General features: G+C 39.4%; 1 protein-coding gene across 1 annotated transcript in view; it reads left to right on the forward strand.

The window, feature by feature from the left end:
• The first annotated feature begins 2,534 nt into the window (after positions 1-2,534).
• GALNT5 (polypeptide N-acetylgalactosaminyltransferase 5) overlaps positions 2,535-22,267 on the forward strand; it is a 54,326-nt gene continuing 34,593 nt past the window's right edge. The window contains exon 1 of the mRNA XM_082464976.1: positions 2,535-19,450. Within this exon, the coding sequence (XP_082321102.1) occupies positions 18,000-19,450 (1,451 nt within the window). The 5' untranslated portion in view covers positions 2,535-17,999. The remainder of the gene's footprint in view (positions 19,451-22,267) is intronic.

The following is a 22,267-nucleotide window of genomic DNA, read 5'->3' on the forward strand; positions in this document are numbered from 1 at the left end:
TGTGTTGCCCTTAACTTTGCCTGGTGAGGATATATGTAATCATGTACAGTAAATGCTACATCCGACAGGAAAAAGATTTTGAACAGTGACAAAGTCAAGAGTTCAGTAATTATAGTTGCTGCTGTAGACATATTGGAACATTGGCAGACTGCAGTAAGGATTGCTGATTTGTTCAGTGCAATTGTGACTCTTGTAATTCTTTTAAGTAGAGCACTAAAATTTATAGCAAGCTCTGAAATTCAAGAGTCAGAACCATTAAATTTTAGTAAGGAAATTCCTTGATGTGGCAAAATCTGTGACCTCCTTGGGCTGAGTGATTTAAGAAGAGGCCAAAGACCTTCTGCTTGAAATGTCACTGAGGTCAGCCTGCTATACGCCATTCCACTCATGGAGGCCTAAGTTAGGTTTTAACATTAAAGGATCCTTTGAAAGTAAAGGTATTGTTTTTTCCCCCATTCTTTCTTTATTTCAATGGTCTTGTTTCAAAAAAATAAGGAAAAATTTGAAAATGATTTACATCCACAGGAAAACCTTCACACCGGTGATTAGAGCAGCTGTATTTATAATTGCCAAAACCTGGAAGCAACCAAGATGTACTTCAGTAGGTGAGTAGAAAAATCAACTGTTGTACATCCAGACAATGGAATATTATTCGGCACTAAAAAAAAATGAGCTATCAATCCATGAAAAGAGATGGAAAAACTTTAAATGCTTATTACTAAGTGACAGAAGCCAATCTGAAAGGCTACATAGTGTATTATTCCAGTTATATGACAGTCTGGAAAAGGCAAAACTATGGAGACACTAAAAAGATCAGTGGTTGCCAGCGGTTGGATGGGAAAAAGGACGAATAATCAGAGCAGAGAAGATTTTTAGGGCAGTGAATATACCCTATATGATACCACAGTGGTGGATACATGTCATTATACATCTGTCCAAACTCATGGGATATACAACACTAAGAGTGAACTGTAATGTAAACTATGGGCTTTGAGTGGTTATGATGTGTCAATGTAGGTTCATCATTCGTAGTAAACATACCACTTGGATAGGAGGTGTTGATAATGGGGGAGGTCATGCATGTGTGGGGGAAGAGCCTATATAGGAAATCTTTGTACCTTACTCTCAATTTTGCTGTGAACCTAAAACTGCTAAAAATAAGTTTTATTAAAAATGATTTACAAATAAAATATTGCCAAAGTACATACATTGGATGTAGGGAAGAGAGGCGAGGCAGTGGGAGTATAAAGGTGAAGACATTAAACATGATAACACTCTTCTTGGGGAAGGCCAAGCTATTGAGCCACGATAAACCATTAATTGGTCAGATGATCAAATTAGGTACTAAGGTATACAGGACAATTTTGGTTGGGAGTTGTCAGAAGGTTGAGAGATGCGAGAAATCTAGCACGTGGGACCCAATCCCTCAAGAACTGTTTCAAATGAGAAATCATAGGGGGAAATTCTTAAGACATAGGAAGACATCATTAAGGGCTCTTAATTCTGAAATGAATGAAACAGATGGGAAAAGCAAGCTAGCTAGCAAAGCAGGGACACAGTTTAGCAGGTGGGGAGGCACTAGAATGATTTTGCAGAAAAGGCTCTGGTTCTTGTAACAGATTCCTTTTTTTTTTTTACCACGTTACACGATTTTATTACAATCTCCTCTTTCCTTCTACTAAAAACTTCACTTCTAAGAAGTTTGTGTTCCACATAAGGCACAGAAATGCTCTGTAGCATCAGTGTGACCACAGTGTGTGGGGTTCCCTTGGGAAGCAGAGCCAGGACAGGGAAAAAAGAACCTGCCAAAGAGAACTTGTGATAAAAACCCAAGTGATGCAGGGCCCTCAGGGGTTCAGCTCACTAACCTACAGGGGCAACTGAGAAATTTCTCCCTGCTACTGCTGATTGTTGGGTCTCTTCTTACACGTTTTGGTATTCATAAACAATGTCATGATCTGGTCCCTGCTTACCTCTCTAGGCTTATTTCCTGAATTTTTCCTAACCTACTACATATGCCACATGCTCTCAAGTCTCTGTACCTTTGTACACACTGTTCCTTCAGACTGGAATTACCTAATCCCCTTGACATTCTTGATAGCTGTTATTCAATCTTTATTACTTATCCTTAAAGTTATTTTTGCTGATATTTCCAAACTAACCAGATTCTTCTGTGGATATCTATTAGCTGCAGCATTTATCATTTATCTGTGTTAAAAATGCTGGCTTGGGCTTCCCTGGTGGCACAGTGGTTGAGAATCTGCCTGCCGGTGCAGGGGACGCGGCTTCGAGCCCTGGTCTGGGAAGATCCCACATGCCGCGGAGCAACTGGGCCCGTGAGCCACAACTACTGAGCCTGAGCGTCTGGAGCCTCTGCTCCGCATCAAGAGAGGCCGCGATAGTGAGAGGCCTGCGCACCGCGATGAAGAGTGGCCCCCACTCGCCGCAACTGGAGAAAGCCCTCGCACAGAAACGAAGACCCAACACAGCCAAAAATAAAAATAATAAATAAATAATAAATTAAAAAATTTAAAAAAAACAAAAATGCTGGCTTTTTGGCCTAAGAAACTTGATTTTAAGGACAGTGTCTTAGAAGTTTCCCCATCCTCACTCCTAGCACATACACACTACCTATAACATAACATTTGTGGAATGAATAGTTGATAAATTCATCATGTCCTGGTTTATCATTTATTTTTGTTACAGTTTCATCTGGCTTCTACTGATTATACGTTAAGATGCATGCATATATACACATAGGCACACACCTTAAGCTTATTGGTTGCCTATATCCAAATTACAGTCTAATATGGATTACTTCTTAGAAACTTTAAAGTACATGCTAATTTCATGCACACTAAGGAGTTTTGGGTACATTTCAGTCATGTGGGATAGTATTCTTGTATCTTGTCCTTAATATCTGTGGCCAACATTGTCTGGGGACTATAGGCTATTGCCTACTTACTATATAGCAAATTATTGGGCCTACTCTCCAATCATTTTTGTTGCTGTTGTTGTTACTGCTGCAGGCACTACTTTATAGTGTCATGATTGAAAACAAATGACAATACTTTAGCAAAATTTATTTATTAAAAATTTCAACAAAAAATATTAACTGCCATTAATTGCTACCTTAGCGTTTAATAAGTATCTACTATGTGCCAGACACAGAGCTAGGTATTTTTACCCTCCTCGTATCCAATTCTCACAACAGCACTAACAAATGGGCATGACAATCTACAGCTTGCACGTGAGGAAACTGAAGTTCACTGAGGATACTGGGGTGCCTAAGTCACATCACAAGGAATGGTGGAGCTAAGACTCTGTCTGCTCTTTACTATGTAGCCTGTCTCCCTATAAAGAACTTCTTTTTGTACGCATGGTTCTCTATTCAATGATTTTGTTTCTTTACTAAAAAATGAATGATGGGTGAGTATGCGTATTTTAATGTAATTAAACCTTTGATACACAAAAGCACAAGCAAACAGAACAGTAAAGACAAAAGAAAGTAGTGCAAATGATACCCAGATTATGGCCATATAAACCAGTGGACCAGGAGCACTTCAGACAAACCAGCAGCAATACCCTGAGTATCCCAGTCAATGCAGCCATGAACTTGACTGCTTGTTGCCTTTTCTTTCCAGGCTGTGCTTCCTCAGAGGCAGAAAGATACAATTCAGTGAATGAAATTCCTCATAAAATCAAATTCTAGTAACTGCCCCTACCCCCAGTGGAGTTGGGGGTTGAGGTATACACGAGAGAAAAGAAGTAATTTTAAATTTTGGTTTTATGGACCCTGAATTACTCAAACATTATTATTATTATTTTAGATCCCAATCTTAATCCTAATGGTATTTCTTAAGCACTTAATAGACTTTACTTTTTAGGGCAGTTTCATTTCCACAAAAAAAAAAAAAAAAAAAATGAGGGGAAGTACAGAGAGTTCCCATATACTCTCTGCCGCACACGTGCACAGTCTCCTGCACTATCAAGATCTTGCACCAGAGTGGTATGTGATGTACTCCTATTTTAATAAATTATATCTCCATCGTCTCCATGGAATTTATTGAGTATGGATTCATCATGTACTAGTTCCCTAAAAACTGGTTAAATCATACAGAAATTCTCATATACTCAACATATAAGGTGAATCCAAATAGCTCATTCCCAGTTTTTTCAGAAAAATCGAAATCGTAGCTGACACTAGCTGAAGGTGTTTTATTTGTGCTTTTCTGAGCACTTGACTTGTATGAAGTCATTTAATCCTCTTAACAAATAGTGAAAAATGGGTGAGTATACATACTTTAGTAAACTATAAAATGTCTTCATCTTCTCCATGGAATTTGTGGGACCCAGCACACGCAGTTTCCATGTGTCAGAGGTTGATCAACAAATGCATCCATGAAAGGCAGGAAAAGGTTGACAACTTCTCAATATATATTCATAGAAAAATACAGTAGTCATATCATGGGGGATTCATATTGTTCAGTCCATATACTGTCATACATACTTGTGTTTCCTTGCAAATGAGCCAAAGTGGGAAAGGGATGGGACAAAATCATTGTAAACAGACGGGACAAAATAAATTGAAAATATTGTTCATTGTACCAAAGGACACACTATTAATAAAGACTCTGACTCTGTCTTCATAATATAAATTAAAAATGAAAAGTAATCATATTAACCTCTGGGACTTGTTTCTAAAAACAATTTTTAGGGCATTACAATGTTTTAACAGATTCCGCTTAATCAAATGTACCTTCTAAAACTGGCTTTTCACAGAATTATCATTAAAGTCCATGATTATAACCTTGGGATTAGTCAAATCTTGAAACACCTTCTGAGTCAGTCTTTCAAAATATAAAATAACCTTTAGTATTAGTGCAAGATTAAGAATGGTCTGTTGTACGAATCACAACTTTTCAAGCATAGGGATTAAAGAAAAAATTTTTCCAAAATTCCATAGTCCCTGCATACTGTAAATGTATTTTTTGTATCCACTTACTGAGCAAATACATAGGGACAAGACCCCTAGAACATTTTTTTTAAACATCTTTATTGGAGTATAATTGCTTTACAATGTTGTGTTAGTTTCTGCTGTATAACAAAGTGAATCAGCTATACATATACATATATCCCCATATGCCCTCCCTCTTGCATCTCCCTCCCACCCTCCCTATCCCACCCCTCTAGGTGGTCACAAAGCACCAAGCTGACCTCTCTGTGTTATGCAGCTGCTTCCCACTAGCTATTTATTTTACATTTGGTAATGTGTATATGTCCATGCCACTCTCTCACTTCGTCCCAGCTTACCCTTCTCCCATCCCATGTCCTCAAGTCCATTCTCTACATCTGCATCGTTGCATCTTTATTCCTGTCCTGCCCCTAGGTTCATCAGAACCTTTTTTTTTTTTTTTTTTTTTTTTTTAGATTCTGTATATATGTGTTAGCATACGGTATTTGTTTTTCTCTTTCTAACTTACTTCACTCTGTATGACAGACTCAAGGTCCATCCACCTCACTACAAATAACTCAGTTTCGTTTCTTTTTATGGCTAATATTCTATTGTATATATGTGCCACATCTTCTTTATCCATTCATCTGTCGATGGACACTTAGGTTGCTTCCATGTCCTGGCTATTGTAAATAGTGCTACAGTGAACATTGTGGTACATGACTCTTTTGGAATTATGGTTTTCTCAGGGTATATGCCCAGTAGTGGGATTGCTGGGTCATATGGTAGTTCTATTTTTAGTTTTCTAAGGAACCTCCGTACTGTTCTCCATAGTGGCTGTATCAATTTACATTCCCACCAACAGGGCAAGAAGGTTCCCTTTCTCCATACCCTCTCCAGCATTTATTGTTTGTAGATTTTTTGATGATGGCCATTCTGACCGGTGTAAGGTGATACCTCATTGTAGTTTTGATTTGCAGTTTTCTAATGATTAGTGCTGTTGAGCATTCTTTCATGTGTTTGTTGGCAATCTGTATATCTTCTTTGGAGGAATGTCTATTTAGGTCTTCTGCTCATTTTTGGATTGGGTTGTTTGTTTTCTTGATATTGAGCTGCCTGAGTTGCTTGTATACTTTGGAGAGTAATCCTTTGCCAGTTGCTTTGTTTGCAAATATTTTCTCCCATTCTGAGGGTTGTCTTTTCATCTTGTTTATGTTTTCCTTTGCTGTGCAAAAGTTTTTAGGTTTCATTAGGTCCCATTTGTTTATTTTTGTTTTTATTTCCACTTCTCTAGGAGGTGGGTCAAAAAGGATCTGTGATTTATGTCAGAGAGTGTTCTGCCTATGTTTTCCTCTAAGAGCTTTATAGTGTCTGGCCTTACATTTAGGTCTTTAATCCATTTTTAGTTTATTTTTGTATACGGTGTTAGGGATGGTTCTAATTTCATTCTTTTACATGTAGCTGTCCAGTTTTCCCAGCACTACTTATTGAAGAGGCTGTCTTTTCTCCACTGTATATTCTTGCCTCCTTTATCAAAGATAAGGTGACCATATGTGCGGGGGTTTATCTCTGGGCTTTCTATCCTGTTCCATTGATCTATATTTCTATTTTTGTGCCAGTACCATACTGTCTTGATTACTGTAGCTTTGTAGTATAGTCTGAAGACAGGGAGCCTGATTCCTCCAGCTCCGTTTTTCTTTCTTAAGATGGCTTTGGCTATTCGGGGTCTTTTGTGTTTCCATACAAATTGTGAAATTTTTTGTTCTAGTTCTGTGAAAAATGCCATTGGTAATTTGATAGGGATTGCATTGAATCTGTAGATTGCTTTGGATAGTATAGTCATTTTCACAATGTTGATTCTTCCATTCCAAGAACATGGTATATCTCTCCATCTATTTGTGTCGTCTTTAATTTCTTTCATCAGTGTCTTATAGTTTTCTTCATACAGGTCTTTTGTCTCCTTAGGTCAAAAGACCTAGGTATTTATTCCTAGGTATTTTATTCTTTTTGTTGTGGTAAATGGGAGTGTTTCCTTAATTTCTCTTTCAGATTTTTCATCATTAGTGTATAGGAATGCAAGAGATTTCTGTACATTAATTTTGTACCCTGCTACTTTACCAAATTCATTGATTAGCTCTAGTAGTTTTCTGGTAGCATCTTTAGGATTCTCTATGTATAGTATCATGTCATCTGCAAACAGTGACAGCTTTACTTCTTGTTTTCTGATTTGGATTCCTTTTATTTCTTTTTCTTCTCTGATTGGTGTGGCTAAAACTTCCAAAACTATGTTGAATAATAATGGTGAGAGTGGGCAACCTTGTCTTGTTCCTGATCTTAGAGGAAATGGTTTCAGTTTTTCACCATTGAGAATGATGTTGGCTGTGGGTTTGTCATACATCGCCTTTATTATGTTGAAGTAGGTTTTCTCTATGCCTACTTTCTGGAGAGTTTTTATCATAAATGGGTGTTGAATTTTGTTGAAGACTCCTAGAACTTTAAATGAATTTTTATATTTTATTAAATATAATGCTGTGTGTGTGTGTGTTAGGGAAATGGTTGGGGACATATTTGCATATGTGCAAGGTGGAGAAAGAAAAGCAGACTGATGTTATCTTGTCAAGGCTCACTTCACATAGGTCCATGGTGATATCACAGCAGCTTCACAACTTCAAAGTGTCCATAGGCCACATTTTTGTAAGTATTGATTCATTATGTTTTAGTTCACTAAAACTTGGTGAAAGCATATAGAAACTCTCATACACTCAACATGTAAGATGAATCCAAATAGCCAATTCCTACCCATTTCAGAAAAATCAAAATCATAGCTGACACTTGTTGAGTGTGTTTTATCGTCTGTTCTCCTCTAAGCACTTGACTTGTTAATTCATTTGGTCTTCACAACAACACTGTGAGGAGGTACTCTTATTACCCTCCATACTGCAGATGAGGAAACAAAAATCCAGAGAGATTAAAGTACCTGTCCAGGATCACAGGGCTAAAGAAGGCAAACCTAGATAGTCTGTCTCCAAAGCCTTCACTTCTATATACCTCAATGGCGTTCTATTGTCATTTGGGATGGCATAATCCTTGATTGGATGGGAGTGTCCCACACAGTGTAGGACATTCTGCATTCTTTCCCTCCTCCCATTCAGTGCCAGTAACAGCTCCCAGGCATTGTGACAATCGGAAGTCGTTCCCAATCCCCAGCTCTTCCAAACAGCCACTTGGGAGAGGAATCCTCTGGGTTAAAAATACTATAAGCCTTTTCTCCAGGCAATACCACATCTCACTGAAGGCCTACACACACACAGACACTCTAGTATACATACACATATTCTCGTAATCACACAGCCAGGATTTTCCCTTCAGAGAAAAAAAAAATGTTAACCGAGTTAAACACTTTCTTCCTCATATTACTGTCTCAATGAACGTCGCCTTCCCTCCATCTCTTACATCTAGAGGGCACAGGCAGGATGAAGAAAAGACAAGGAAAAGAGAATAGAAAATGCAAAAATTAAAGGTGAGGAAAAGAAGTAGGGGAAAACAGAAATCAAATAGAAGACAGAAGAAATTGTTATGTCTAGTATTTATTGAGATAGGAGTTAGCTGCTCATAAGTCACTGAATAAAATAAAAGCAGCCAGAAAACCAAAACCATATCTGACTTGACTTCCCTTAAAATGTCTTTATGCATTTTAGAACCATTGAATTTCAGAATGGAGATGGCCCAGCAAATAACGATAGTGCAAACCCTCACCAAATGGAAGAATGCCCCCTACAACTTCTGTGACAGATGGCCACGCAGCCTCTGCCACATGTCATTTCCAAGAGTAGGCAGATCATTATCTACTTTTAGAAGGAATACATGTCTCTTTTGTGTAGTACTAATTGTTAGAAAGTCGTTCTCATTTAAAACAGAAATCTGCTACGCCTCGGCCTCATTTCTACCCTCTGGAACCATATGGAATGGTTAAATCCTTCTTCCACATGACATCTCTCCGAAATTATGAAGCAGTTATTATGTTGTCCTGAGTCTCCTCTAACCCAGAATAAACATATGCAAAACATAGAATATGCCCTCCAAATATCAGTACACCTGGTAGGATGACCAATGTCCTCAAAAGCCCTGTTTCATTTCCTTCTCCATAGTCATCTTTTCCTTGGAGAGCTCAAAATCAGCACATCTGGTGTGTATTTGTTTGGGAGTGCTCTGTGAACTCTGTACATACATATGTGTATAAATATGAATATGTACACACAAGCATAAACCGCACATGGAGTTTGTGTGTTTGCATATAAATATGTAGACACATATGTGTGCACACATGTAAAATATACACATTGCTCATCTTTCCTTTTCCCTCAAGTGTTTCTTTTTGCATGGCTCCCATCCAGTCCAAGTTCATGAAGAGAGTTCATCTTATTTCCCGGCTTATTTCATCCCTCTGTAAATAAGGTGGGGACTTTGGGGTTATATTTACGTTCCATAGTTCAATCATGAGTGGATGCTTGCATGCTCCTGTCTCCTATGTGCCCAGGCTTGAGTAGTTAGTTAACCCTCAGCTTCTAAAGGTAAGGAAACCACTTAGAATTGTACATCAGAGGAGCTGAGTAACTCTGAAGATATTTGATCATGTAAACAAAATTCATATCCTGTGATAACTGTAAGCCTGACATTAATCTAAACCCATTTGTCTTTTCCTCCCTTAATTTCATTTCCAATTAAGTATTTCTTCCACCGTTTCTGGTTAGTTCATCACTTGTCCATTTTCTACCCTATTTTCAGAAAGCAGGAAAAAAAAACCTTCTTTGATATCCAGGAAAATGTCCAAAGGGCCCTGAGTTCAAATCGCTTTCATATCTCACATTGTGATTTGAGTTTCACGGTTCAGTTTTTTAGCAAGCCTCAAATGCAAGAGTTGTTTCCAGGTTATGATAATGTAATTGGAACCAAAGTCATTGTCATCCTTTCATCCCACAGAAGATTATTTTGATCTTGCTCCTGGGGGCAGGAATTGAGTTGGAGGTGGTGGTGGAGGGCGCAGATATGAAGCAGCATTTAGCCCTTCTTCAAGGCTTTCATTTCATCCTACTTCTTCACAGCACATGAAAATGCCCTTAAGGGCCCTCCATTGTGCCTACCGTCTGCCTCTCCCACGACTCTTCTTTCTCTACCCCTTCTCTCCTCGCCCTTCTCGTCTCTTTCTTAAAATGGAGGTCATGGAGAGAGCAGAATGGTTCCAGGGTGGGACAGATAAGAAGAAGACGAAGAGTCAGGACATGTTCTGAGGGCACCACTGGTGTGGCACCTGGAACGTGGCAGAGGTGGCCTCAGCGGAGCACGTAGGGCTCCTGGAGGCTCAGGACTCAAAGCTCTCTGACACTCCTTGCTCCTGTTCTGAGTTGGCAGCTCTTCCTTCTCTTCATAGCAACTGATGCCAACCTTTGCATGTGCCTCGACCCCCTATCCACCCACCCACTCCCAACTCTTCACTGTCTGCCTCGTGCTTATGTAAAATAATCAGAAGCCATCGAGCACAAACTCCCTGAACTTTCTTTCCTTCCATCTGCACTCATCCTTATCTGCCCTGAAACAGGTACGATTTCAAAATGAAACATGCCCCTAGTTGTTTCTAAAATGAATTAAATAATCCACCTGTGTTCTTAAGCTTATTTCCTGTCTCCTCTGGGACATCACTCTAATCTGATAAGGCTTTATCCACTCTTTATCTTCAATCTTACCTCCCCTATGCCTTAGTCTTCAAAAGCATTCAGGTCTAATCCATCTGCAAGTAAAAGGCAGTCTCATCGAGCTACCGAATTATCCCTTTTATTTCCCTGTTTGTAAGAAAATTATACAATAAAAGCATTTATTTATAAGAGAGGTATAATTTATTTATAAAAAATATTCATTTATTTATAAGAAAATTTTATTACAAAATTATGTTTTTATGAGAGATGTTATAGTGTAGTGTATGCATTTTTCTCAATGAGGTGATGTTACCCTCATGGGGGCAAAAATTGATTCTTAGGGGGCAAAAATATTCTAAAATATTACAATGGTTTCTGGCCCTCCAAAGCTTAACTCTACTTGACAAAGTATTATTTCTTAGTATTTAAATTCTTTCTCTTTAGAGAGAGTTTTAATTTAATTTTTCTCTCAGGGAGTAAGATCTGATAATGAGAAAGAGATTGAGGAACACTGATGTATAGGATCCAGCCGGCCTGGGTTTATATCCTGAACCCACCACTAGTTGGCTGACTGTGTGACCTTTGACAGGCTACTTAACTTCACTGCGCCTCAGTTTTCTTACCTGTAGAATGGAGATCTTAGCATCTAATTCACGAAGTTGATTTTAAGTAAAAATTACTTGAGGTAATATAGGTAACGCTATGAGTGTTAGCCCACTCTTTCAACTAATTGAATCATATATACAATAAATTAGCTACGAAATCTGGAGCCTGCCTACCTCTTCATCTCTTCCCACTCTCCTTCTCACTCATTCTACTCCAGCTACACTCACATTCTTACCCATCTCCAAAATGCCAGGCTTGCTTCCAATGTCACATCTTGATTTTTCTGTTCTTACCATCTGGAATCTCTTCCCCCAGATTTTCTCATGGCTTACTCCCTTACTCTATTCAAGTTTCTTCTCAGATGTTACCTCTTTAAAGAGGTTTCCCTGATTTATATTCCCACTTTTCTTTCCCTATTTCCTTCAATTCTCTTTCTAGCACACATGACTACCTAAAGTTACACATTTTTATCTCTTTATTTCATTATGTATGAACTACAAGACGATGGAACTTCTCTGGTTTAGTCACTGTTGTATTCTTGGTGCCCAGAACATTGGAAAAAGTAGTATTGATTGAGTACTAGGCTCTAAGGATATAGTGGTGAATGAAAGAAATGCAGTCTTTGCTTTCCTGGAACTTAAAATCTAGTGACGGTCAGACATTAAACAAGAAAACATGCAATTCATGTATAAGTGATAACCAAAATTGCAAAAGTCTGCTCTCCCAGACAGCCTGAAGCAACACAACACAAATCATAGATTCCACATTGCCCTGCTGAGACCCACTGACAGGACTGCAGGTCCTTCTTAGGACCAGAGAGCTAGGGACCTGATTTCTTAGAAAATTGCAGGCTATACTAATGGCTACTCCCATCCTTCTCCAACCTGGAATGGTAAGGGACTGAAACACTGAACTTGTCTTCTTGTCAGGACTTATTTTTCTTCCTTCTCAGGTTAGTTGGTTGTTTCACTCACTTTCCCCATTTTTATGTTAATATTTTGCCTCTGTCACTGAGCCAATGAACCTCGAAGTGTGGGTCTTGGTCCGCCTATATCAGAATCATCTGATATTCTAGTTAAAAATCTAGATTCCCAGGCCCTATATCCAACCTCCGAATTACTGAGGGAAGAACATGAGAATCTATATTTTAACAGTCCCTCCCCTTGAGATTTTTGATGCACAAAAAATTGAAAACAACTACATTAAACTGTGAGCTTCAGCTTCTTTGTTTTCCCAGAGGCTAGTACACGGCTGGTACTCAAATATTTGCTCAATATATACGTGTTTATGTATTCCACATATATTTCAAACACAACATGTTTAAATCTGAACTTCCCTTTTCTTCCAAACTGTCATTGTTCTTCCTACCTTTCCTTGCTGAATTAGTAAAGCCTTAATCAGAGTCACCCTGAGCTATTTTACCTTTTTCTCCAAATTTATAATTAACCAATACCAATGGCTCTGTTAACTTAGTATTTGAGTTAAAAGTCTCGGGCTCATTGACAACCTGTCCCTTAGGGCATTTTTTTCCTTCTGATAACTAGCACAGTTCTTTTCCCAAGGTGAATACTCAGTTAATGTTTTAATTTATTTTTAATTTTTAAGTAATTTTTAAATATTTATTTATTTATTTACTTATTTATTTGGCTGTGTCGGGTCTTAGTTGTGGCACACTGGATCTTCGTTGCAGTGCGTTGGTTTCTCTCTAGTTGCAGTGCCTTGAGCATGAAGGCTCTCTAGTTGTGGCGCATGGGCTCTAGAGTGTGCAGGCTCAGTAGTTGTGGCACACGGGCTTAGTTGCCCTGTGGCATGTGGGATCTTAGTTCCCCAACCAGAGATCGAACCCATATCCCCTGTATTGGAAAGCGGATGCTTAACCACTGGACCACCAGGGAAGTCCCTGTTTTATTTTAAATTTATTAAATTTTTCTTTATCAAAATAAAATATTAAAACAATTAAATTGGCCAGGGACCTAAAAAGCACAGATGCTCGCTTGGCTCCACTCTTCACAAAACAGAAATAGAGACACAGATGTAGAGAACAAATGTATGGACACCGAGGGGGGGAGAAGTGGGGGTGGGGTGAATTGGGAGATTATGATTGACATATACACACTACTGATACTATGTATAAGATAGATAACTAATGAGAACCTACTGCATAGCTCAGGGAAATCTACTCAGTGCTCTGTGGTGACCTAAATGGGAAGGAAAACCAAAAAAGAGGGGATATATGTATACATATAGCTGATTCACTTTGCTGTACAGTAGAAATGAAGACAACGTTGTAAAGCAACTATACGCCAATAAAAATTAATTTTAAAAGAAATCAATGAAACCTGAGGTCTAAGCACAGTGTATTATCTTTCAATGGTAGAGGCCTTGCTTTCTTCAAACTCAGGCTTAATGGATTATGATTTACCACCACTAATATGGGAAAATTTTTCAAGGACAAATGTCAGAGGGAAGATCACAGCAGTCCTCATTCTCTGGGCGTTAGATAGTGAGGCTGTTTCTTAACCAGCTTCTAAATCTTATAAAAAAGGATACATACACCAAAGCTTAAATGGCTGCCAGAAATTGTATTCATCCATCTTCATTGGAAGAACCAGTTAAACTGGAGTAAAATTATCATTTTTATATTTATGGTACCTATGGACTTTATAAAAACTCCAGCCTTTAAATTATGATTTTCAACTTTCTCTCTTTTTTTGTGAATTTTGTTCACATGACAGTGTTATCTTCTTGAATACAATTTCTCTTTTTCTCAAAAAAAAAAAAAATAATTTTGAAGGAAAAAATGATCATATTAAAATACAAAAGCAAAATGATATTTAATACTTACTTGATTTTCCCATTCAAATTTCCTAAATGAATAATATCCTCATCCCATATTGTCTTTAATTGGATTCTCCAAATTTAAATCTACATTCAAATTCAGTGATGCATCTGTAGGTTCTCATTATTCTCTAAAGAATATATGTTTAAATATATTTTCCTTTTATATCTTTTATAATTAAGGGTAAGCAACTGAGTACATATTATAAAAGAAAATAGGTATTAGTTACTCAGAATATACTTACATAGTCAAAAAAAAAAAAAAAAACATTCAAATATTCTGAGAGAGTTACTTTAGACACAAAGCCAGGGAACTGGAACCAGTACTTCTAATATTCTGCATTCTGACTGGGGAAATTGGAGAATAGAAATTTAAAAAAATGTTTATTGAACTCCTACTGATTATCAATGAGCATGATTCAGAGGTATTCACCTTGGAAGCAGAACAAAGGAACACAGATTTCACTCTAACTATATGCAAAGCTGTCCTGCTAAACAGTTCATGATTTAATCTAGGAGAATCCAGTGCCAGGCACTCAGGAAATTCTCAATAAATGGTAGCTATTAACATGATAATCCTGACATCAACCATGTAGAGTTTAAAGACAAGTCCTCCTACTAATAAACCTCTTTTACAGAAGAAGAAACTAAAAATATATTTTTAATTTTTTACTACACAAGTGTCAAAATGAAGTCAAAATGAATTAGAAAAACCCCTCCAAAAGCCTCCCAAGGACCACTTCATAGCCCTAGTTTTTTAGAATGATACCCACTCCAACTAAGTATGTGCAGATTCTTGAGGAATTTGACCAGGTAAGTCTACCATTTGGGATGACAGCCAGAAGTACCTTAAACAGCCAACCCACCTATATATTTAGTTTTCTGCTAGTAACATGGAAATGAATACAACTAAGCCAAAAAGCAGCATCATGTATCTATATGAAAGGTCATCTGTTGAATAATGTGTGTATTGACTGCTATTACAGGTAAAATTCCTTAATTTCTTTGTTTTCTATTCTTTTTTATCCATACTTTGTCATTGCTCTGAACATCATGGAAGCCCAGCTAAGAGGGAAAAAAAAGAGGGGAAATGCATAGCTGGTGGGGACCACCAGTAGAGATTGTTACTGATTTTCTGAAGATCCATAGTATTGAGTCTGTAGAGCTGCTTATAACCAACTTTTGTCATTCTTACAGATTCTCATAGACTCACCAGGAAAAAGACGTGGAAAAGGCTGGGAAGAGGCCTTTAGAGGTGCTTTTTCACCATGCGTTTGTCACCATTGGATTGTTGTAAAGATCGAATGAGATACTCAATGGAAAGAGCTTAGCAAACAGTTTGGGGCATATGGGGTACACACACACACACACATGCCTGAGTTTCCAATCATGCTGGTTCTCAGAAATGTATGCTTCCCATAAGTACTATACTCTCTCTTCACTTCGATGTTTTTGCTAATTTATCTGCCTTTCACCATCCAACTAATACGTCCCTTCTCTGACCACAGTATGAGCAGAGATAATTATGTTCTTGTTCATCCCTCAAGTCTAAGGATAGCTTCTCCAAAAATCATTCCCAAAGAATCCAGGATATGGTTCTCTCATGTTACTTACTGTGTATTGTGTATGTGCCTATCTGTCTGTGCCCACCAATAGACTGTGAGATCTCAAAGACAAGGACTGTGTCCTTTTAAATCAATATCTTTCAACACCCAACACAGGGCCTGAGCGATGGGACAGACTCAGCAAATATTGGAAGGATGGACAAATGGAGGGCAGGGGTGCACGGAGGAAATGGCTGAGCCCCAGTGCTGCCATCGATGTGGATATTGCAAACTGGAGTGAGGAGGCATGGAATAAAAAGGAGAATCAGAGACTTAAGACACATGTTACCATAGCTGCACTTATCTGGGTTCCCTCCCATGGGGTAAAGTACAGACTTAAAGTTAAAATGTTGTGGAAGGCAATGCATAAGTATAAATTATTCAGAATCTTCCCTTCTTCCCTTCCCAAGTCTTTAGGAGCCTAAGTTTATCTCAAAGCAGGGATGCTATACCCCTCCTAACACTGGAGAAATAAGTGGCATTACTGTCTGCAGATCACTCAGCGCTCCTCGGAGAACAGTGCTCCTGGGCTGTGAGTCTCAAACTTTAGGGACAATGTTTATAGCAGGTGAGGTTAAAATGCAGATTCTTGAAAAAGAATGGATACATGTACGTGTATAACTGAATCACTTTGCTGTATACCTGAAACTAACACAACATTGTAAATCAACTGTACTCCAACATAAAATAAAAATTAAATTTATAAAAATGCAGGTTCTGATTCAGTTGTTCTGGGAATGTATAGTTTTTATTAGGTTTTACTCTGTCTGGGAGAAAATTTCACAAAAATTGTGCTCAGTGTTCAAAAACCCAAAAAATAATGGTGAGGCATTTTATTCTAGCCCAGTGTTTCTCAACTTTGGCTGTACATTAGAAAGATCTGGGAAGCTTCTAAAAACACAATGCAGACCAGTGGTCATCTTTGCCCCTTCCCCCCCATCAATTAATCAGAATTTGGGAGGATTTCTTCAGTGTGATTCTACCATAAAGCTGTCGGAGCCAGTGTTCTACCAGTCTACCAGTGCCACTCAGAGTCTGGTCCAAGTTCTGGTTCAGTCTGCAAGCTGTTGTTACATCTGGGACAAGTATCCAAACCAAGAGTAAGAGTTTAGAAACTTTTACAGCAATATGACAAATTAAGTTTATGTCTACTGAATCTAATAATAAAAATGGATGGGGCTTCCCTGGTGGCGCAGCGGTTGAGAATCTGCCTGCCAATGCAGGGGACACGGGTTCGAGCCCTGGTCTGGGAAGATCCCACATGCCGCGGAGCAACTGGGCCCGTGAGCCACAATTACTGAGCCTGCGCGTCTGGAGCCTGTGCTCCGCGACAAGAGAGGCCGCGATAGTGAGAGGTCCGCGCACCGCGATGAAGAGTGGCCCCCGCCTGCCACAACTAGAGAAAGCCCTCGCACAGAAACGAAGACCCAACACAGCCATAAATAAATAAATAAATAAATTTAAAAGAGAAACCTTTCATTAAAAAAAAAAAAAAATAGATGGACTCATTTAAAACAAAAAGTTGACTTACAAACAAAGATTCTGATACCCACCGCCCCCCAGGAAGGCTTCTGAATAATCAAACACCCACCTTTGGTATTGAGGTTATGCTCAGCCCCTTCTATAAGCTGTTACCTCTCAAAGTTGAAACATTAAGTTCAGTGATTAATTGCTGGGGCAAATCACTTGGAGACCCGGGTACCACAGGGTTAATAAGCAGGAATGGGGTAGGTGGGGTTACAAACCAGGAACACATGCTCTCCAAGTTAGACAGTTTTCTTTAATTGCCCTGAAAACACACACCCTCTCACATAACACGGAAGGTGAGAGCTGAATGAAGTTTTCTGGGTAATGGCTTGAAATGTTTTCCTTATGAGAAGCGGTGTTGAGTTACAGCGTGCAGACCGAGAACTTGGAGGAGAGAAGGCGCAGCCCGGACCCCACCTTTACTTGGGTTTGTAGGAAGGTGGACATGGGCTCATGGAGACGAGGCGAGTGATCTGTTGACCTGTCTGGTGGCTGGAATCGACTGCTCCCAGAGTGACCAAAGGGCAATGTTTAGCAGGGCTTAGGGGCCAGCCAAGCAGGCACGGATGCTTTGCTGTGAAATGCCACGCAGGCAGAGACTGACAAGCGGTAGGAGCTGAGCTCTCCCTTTGGACTGCTGCTTCCTGCTGTGTTCAGGGGAGGGGGCCACTTGCTGCCAACTTTGCTGCTGCTGCTGCTATTGCTACTACGTCAGCTCCCTCTCCACTCAAGGTAAGCAGGCTCAGAGGGAGGGCAGGCTGCAAGGGAAGCCTTTGTACCATGAACAAGATCCGAAAGTTTTTCCGAGGAAGTGGGAGAGTCCTGGCATTTATATTTGTAGCTTCTGTCATCTGGCTGCTCTTTGACATGGCAGCTCTCCGCCTCTCATTCAGCGAGATCAACACTCGGGTCCTGAAGGAAGACATCATCCGGAGGGAGAGGATAGGGCTCAGAGTTCAGCCCTACCAGGTGAAGAGCCTTGACGGCAGCGTGAAAGAGATGAAGCCCCCCTCGAAGGGACACGGCAAGGGCGTACGGGGCAAAGAGAACTTTAGAAAGACTGAAAAGAGTAAGCTCAAGGTTGAGGATGATCTGGACCAAACCCAGAAGGAAAGAAAAGTGCAGAATGCCCCCGGAAGGGGCAAGGTTGCACCTTTGTGGCGTCCTGCATATCTGCAGACCCCCCCAGTGACTTTTACCAAGCGGAAGACAAAAGGGCGAGATGTCAGACCTGAAGTTTCCTCGCACGTGACGCCAAAGCAAAAGACAGCCCAGGGGGCTGAGAAAACCCCATTCACAGCAGCAAGGGGAACTCCATTGGCCAAAATATCTGTACACACAGGACCTGTTGGTATAAACCAGGAGGGCCTGAAGAGTCCTAGTCTCAGCAGTGAAACATCAAAACAAGCAGCTGAGAGGAACCCAAATGTGACCATCCGTCTTAATGTTGACAGATCAAAGCAGCAATTCCAGGCAGTAGCAAATGAAAGGACCTACCCTGCCAGCCCACCAGGGCCAAAACCCAGGGAAGCCATAGCCTTAAATAAAACTGAGACTCAGAGCAAAGAACTAAATGCAAATAAACACAAAGCCAATAAGAACCTTCCCTTTTCCAAGTCCATTGCCAATTCAAGTCGCTTAAAGAAGCAATCTATTAATGAGACACAGTTGGGAGGCTTGCCAAAGGATGATGGAGCCAAAGTGGCTGATGGGAAGAAACTCAATTTGTCTGAAAGCCATGTTGTGATTATAACCAAGGAGGAGGAGCTAAAGACAGACACCAAAGAGGTCCCCAATTCCAAAACCAAAACGATATTTCCTACAGTACTGCGCAAAAGCCAAGAGCAACACATTGCCAGGAAGAGCAGGGAGGCATCTTTCTCTTCTCTTGCTCTCCAGGGAGCAGCAGTGTCTCAAACCAACCAAGCCTTAGCTGGTGGGCTGGGGCCAGCAAGAATCAACTTAACTGCCAAAACCCAGCCTGCACAACTCAACCAAAGTCACAGAAAAGCTCATTCGCCTGAAGATGGTGGAATGCACCGTGTGTTAAGAATTGATGTGACACTTTCTCCAAGGGACCCCAAAGCTCCAGGTCAGTTTGGACGTCCGGTAGTTGTTCCCCATGGAAAGGAGAAGGAGGTAGAAAGAAGATGGAAAGAAGGAAATTTCAACGTCTACCTCAGTGATTTGATCCCAGTGGACAGAGCCATTGAAGACACAAGACCTTCTGGGTAAGATCCATTTTTCTTCTCTTTCCTCAGCCCCAAGTATTTTGGGTCTTACATAGAGAAGACTTATTTCTAGATAATTCTGTGTGATTTTTGGGCACCTAGAGAGTTAGAGCAACAATAATCATTAGGCACAGTTCAAATAGTCTACCATCCACACAGAGAAAAATTCCGATATCAGCATACCCATTGCACTCTCTTTATACATTTATTTCTCTGAGACTTTGGCCCTCATCCCTATTAGCTCATGTTCTGTTCCCTTTTCTGTACTGAAAACCGATCAAAATGATTAGGGGAGCTCAATTCCTAATAAGGTGTATATGAATGGTAGAGCTTAAAATGTAATTCCGTTAAAACAGTGACAATGAAGTGAATTCTCAATTTCAGAATTTTTTATTATTAGCAAGTTTGTCAGGAGTATATTTGGGAAAGGAGCACAGGGAAGGAGCCTTCTAGGCCTCTCTGGAATCATGTCTTAGCCAGCAGAATTCTGCCTAATCATGAGTAATGATCACCATAAGTGAAGAAGTGATTCTACTCCTTAGAATTTAATATCCTTTATAGATGAGAATGGTAGATAGTTCAGGAGTTCAGTGATACAGGAATAATAATTTTGGAAAAAGTCAATCAGCCAATAAGTAGCAAACACCCACAGGACATACAAGAATATAATATTTTATATTTCTAGAGTTTCACCATTTATGAAGCAACTGCACACAAATCACATGAATTTCACAAGAGCTCTGCAAAGGAGGCAGCAGATATTATGCATCCAAATCAACAAGTAAGGGCACTCAGAAATTACTTCAGTCTTCCAAGACAGCACAGCTCTGAAGGTGCCCAGTGAGCCTTCATAAACCAGTTTTTAAAAAATTATATTCCTTTAACTAGAAAGTAGATCACAAATATTTAATCTGATTCAAATATATTTGGTTTCTGGCTCTTTTTGGCCCACTCATAAGTGAGGGTACCTCATAGCCATATGTTCACTACCCATTAATTGATAATACAACTCCATGTATGCCTTGATATGCAATTCCTGAGCCAAACAATGTTTGCCGAGAAGGTGGAATTAGGGAATATCAAGATTCAGATTTAGCACATGTGGTCTGTAAAGAATGCCCTCATTTGGCTTCTGTAAAAAAAAAAAAAAGGAAAACAACTCTTCTCTGTGATCTAGGTATTCAGTGTTACTAAGAGGAAGGCAGATATAGATGTGCCTGTATTCATATTGGTGAGAGGGGCCTCTTCATTGGGATGTTAGCCATTTTCAGCTCTTAGCCATTGGCAGATGGCTATTGGCCATGCACTAATCACCTGTTTAGGCCAAGCACTCTGCCATTCATGTTCCTCACCCTGGTGAAACTCACAACCTTGAGGAGAACACAAATATACCCAAAGTAAAGATGAAGAAACTGAGGCCCTGGGAAGTTATATTGTCTGTGGTCATAGAGCTAGCAATTATAGAGAAATTATTAAAATCCATGCTCAAAATTATGTTGTGCTGTTGGTCGCCCATATCTTACTAATTACTACCAAAATGATCCCAAAAATTATGCTGGACCAGCTCTGATCTGAAATCCTGTATATCACATATATCACATATATTTATGATATCCACTATATTGCTACACGTATACACTATGTATGGCACATCCAAATATGCCAGTATAAGGCATATACTATATATGCCATACTTATGTATGGCATATTACTATACATATCCTATATAGTGTATACTATATGGCCATATACTATACATGCCAACTTTGAACACAAAACACCGGAGAATGAAGTAGGAAAGTAGCTTTATTTTAACATCCCTTCTGTGGCCTGGAAGACTGCTATGGAGCTTGGGGAAAAATCAGACACTGCACAGAAGCCCAGGCTGCAATTCCAAACCAGAGAAAGGACAATTGTGTGAGGGCCAAAAGCAAGTAATAATGATGTTATCGTCCATGTGATTTATTGAAGGCTTTGGTCTGTGGAAGTTAAGGGTTGCTGCCCAGGGAAGTCATAGTCAGGCTCTGTCTTCTGAAGGAGGCTGTCCCGACAGTAGGAGAAAGTGAGTGACACGTGTGCTTGAGAGGATGAGTCAGACAGCATGTGGCCAGGCCCCTCCCTCTTATCACACAACCCACCTTGGCTAAATATAGGTGCTCTTGGCAAGGTGCCTACCTGTTGCTCTACTCTTCCAACAGGATGGAGGTGACAGTTTTAAGCCAGCAGGGATCCTGTGTACGGAACCCCTTTTGGGCCATTCTTACAGGGAAGAGAATAAATTATTTTTCTTTTCTTTTACCCAAACACTCTGACTACAAGTATGTGCAAATTATGTATTCATATGGCTAGAGTTTGGAAGAAAATACAGATGAAAAACATTTGATTTATCAGGTTGGCATGATTTAAAGTTTTCTTACTTTGATTTTATTTTTTTCAGCTTTGCTCAAAAGGTATATGAGATGCTTGTAAGAACATACACAATAAGATTTTTTGAGATAATAAATTTTACAAGTCAGCATGGGGGAAATTGTTATAGAATATAATAAGAATGTGTGTGTGTGCACGTGCATGTAAGAGAGAGAGGCAAAAAGAAAAAGAAAGAAAGAGAGAAAGAGAGAAAGAAAGAAAGAAAGAAAGAAAGAAAGAAAGAAAGAAAGAAAGAAAGAAAGAAAGAAAGAAAGAAAGAAAGAAAGAAAAAAGAAAGAAAGAAAGAAAGAAAGAAAGAAAGAAAGGGAGAGAGAAAGAATCTATTAGAATGCCGAAGGACTGGCCTTAAATTTAGCTATGGTAGCAACCCACTGGAACCTTTAAATTTTA

This window comes from Balaenoptera physalus, assembly GCF_965194825.1.
Source record: "Balaenoptera physalus genome assembly, chromosome: 6".
Classification (NCBI taxonomy): Eukaryota; Metazoa; Chordata; class Mammalia; order Artiodactyla; family Balaenopteridae; genus Balaenoptera; species Balaenoptera physalus.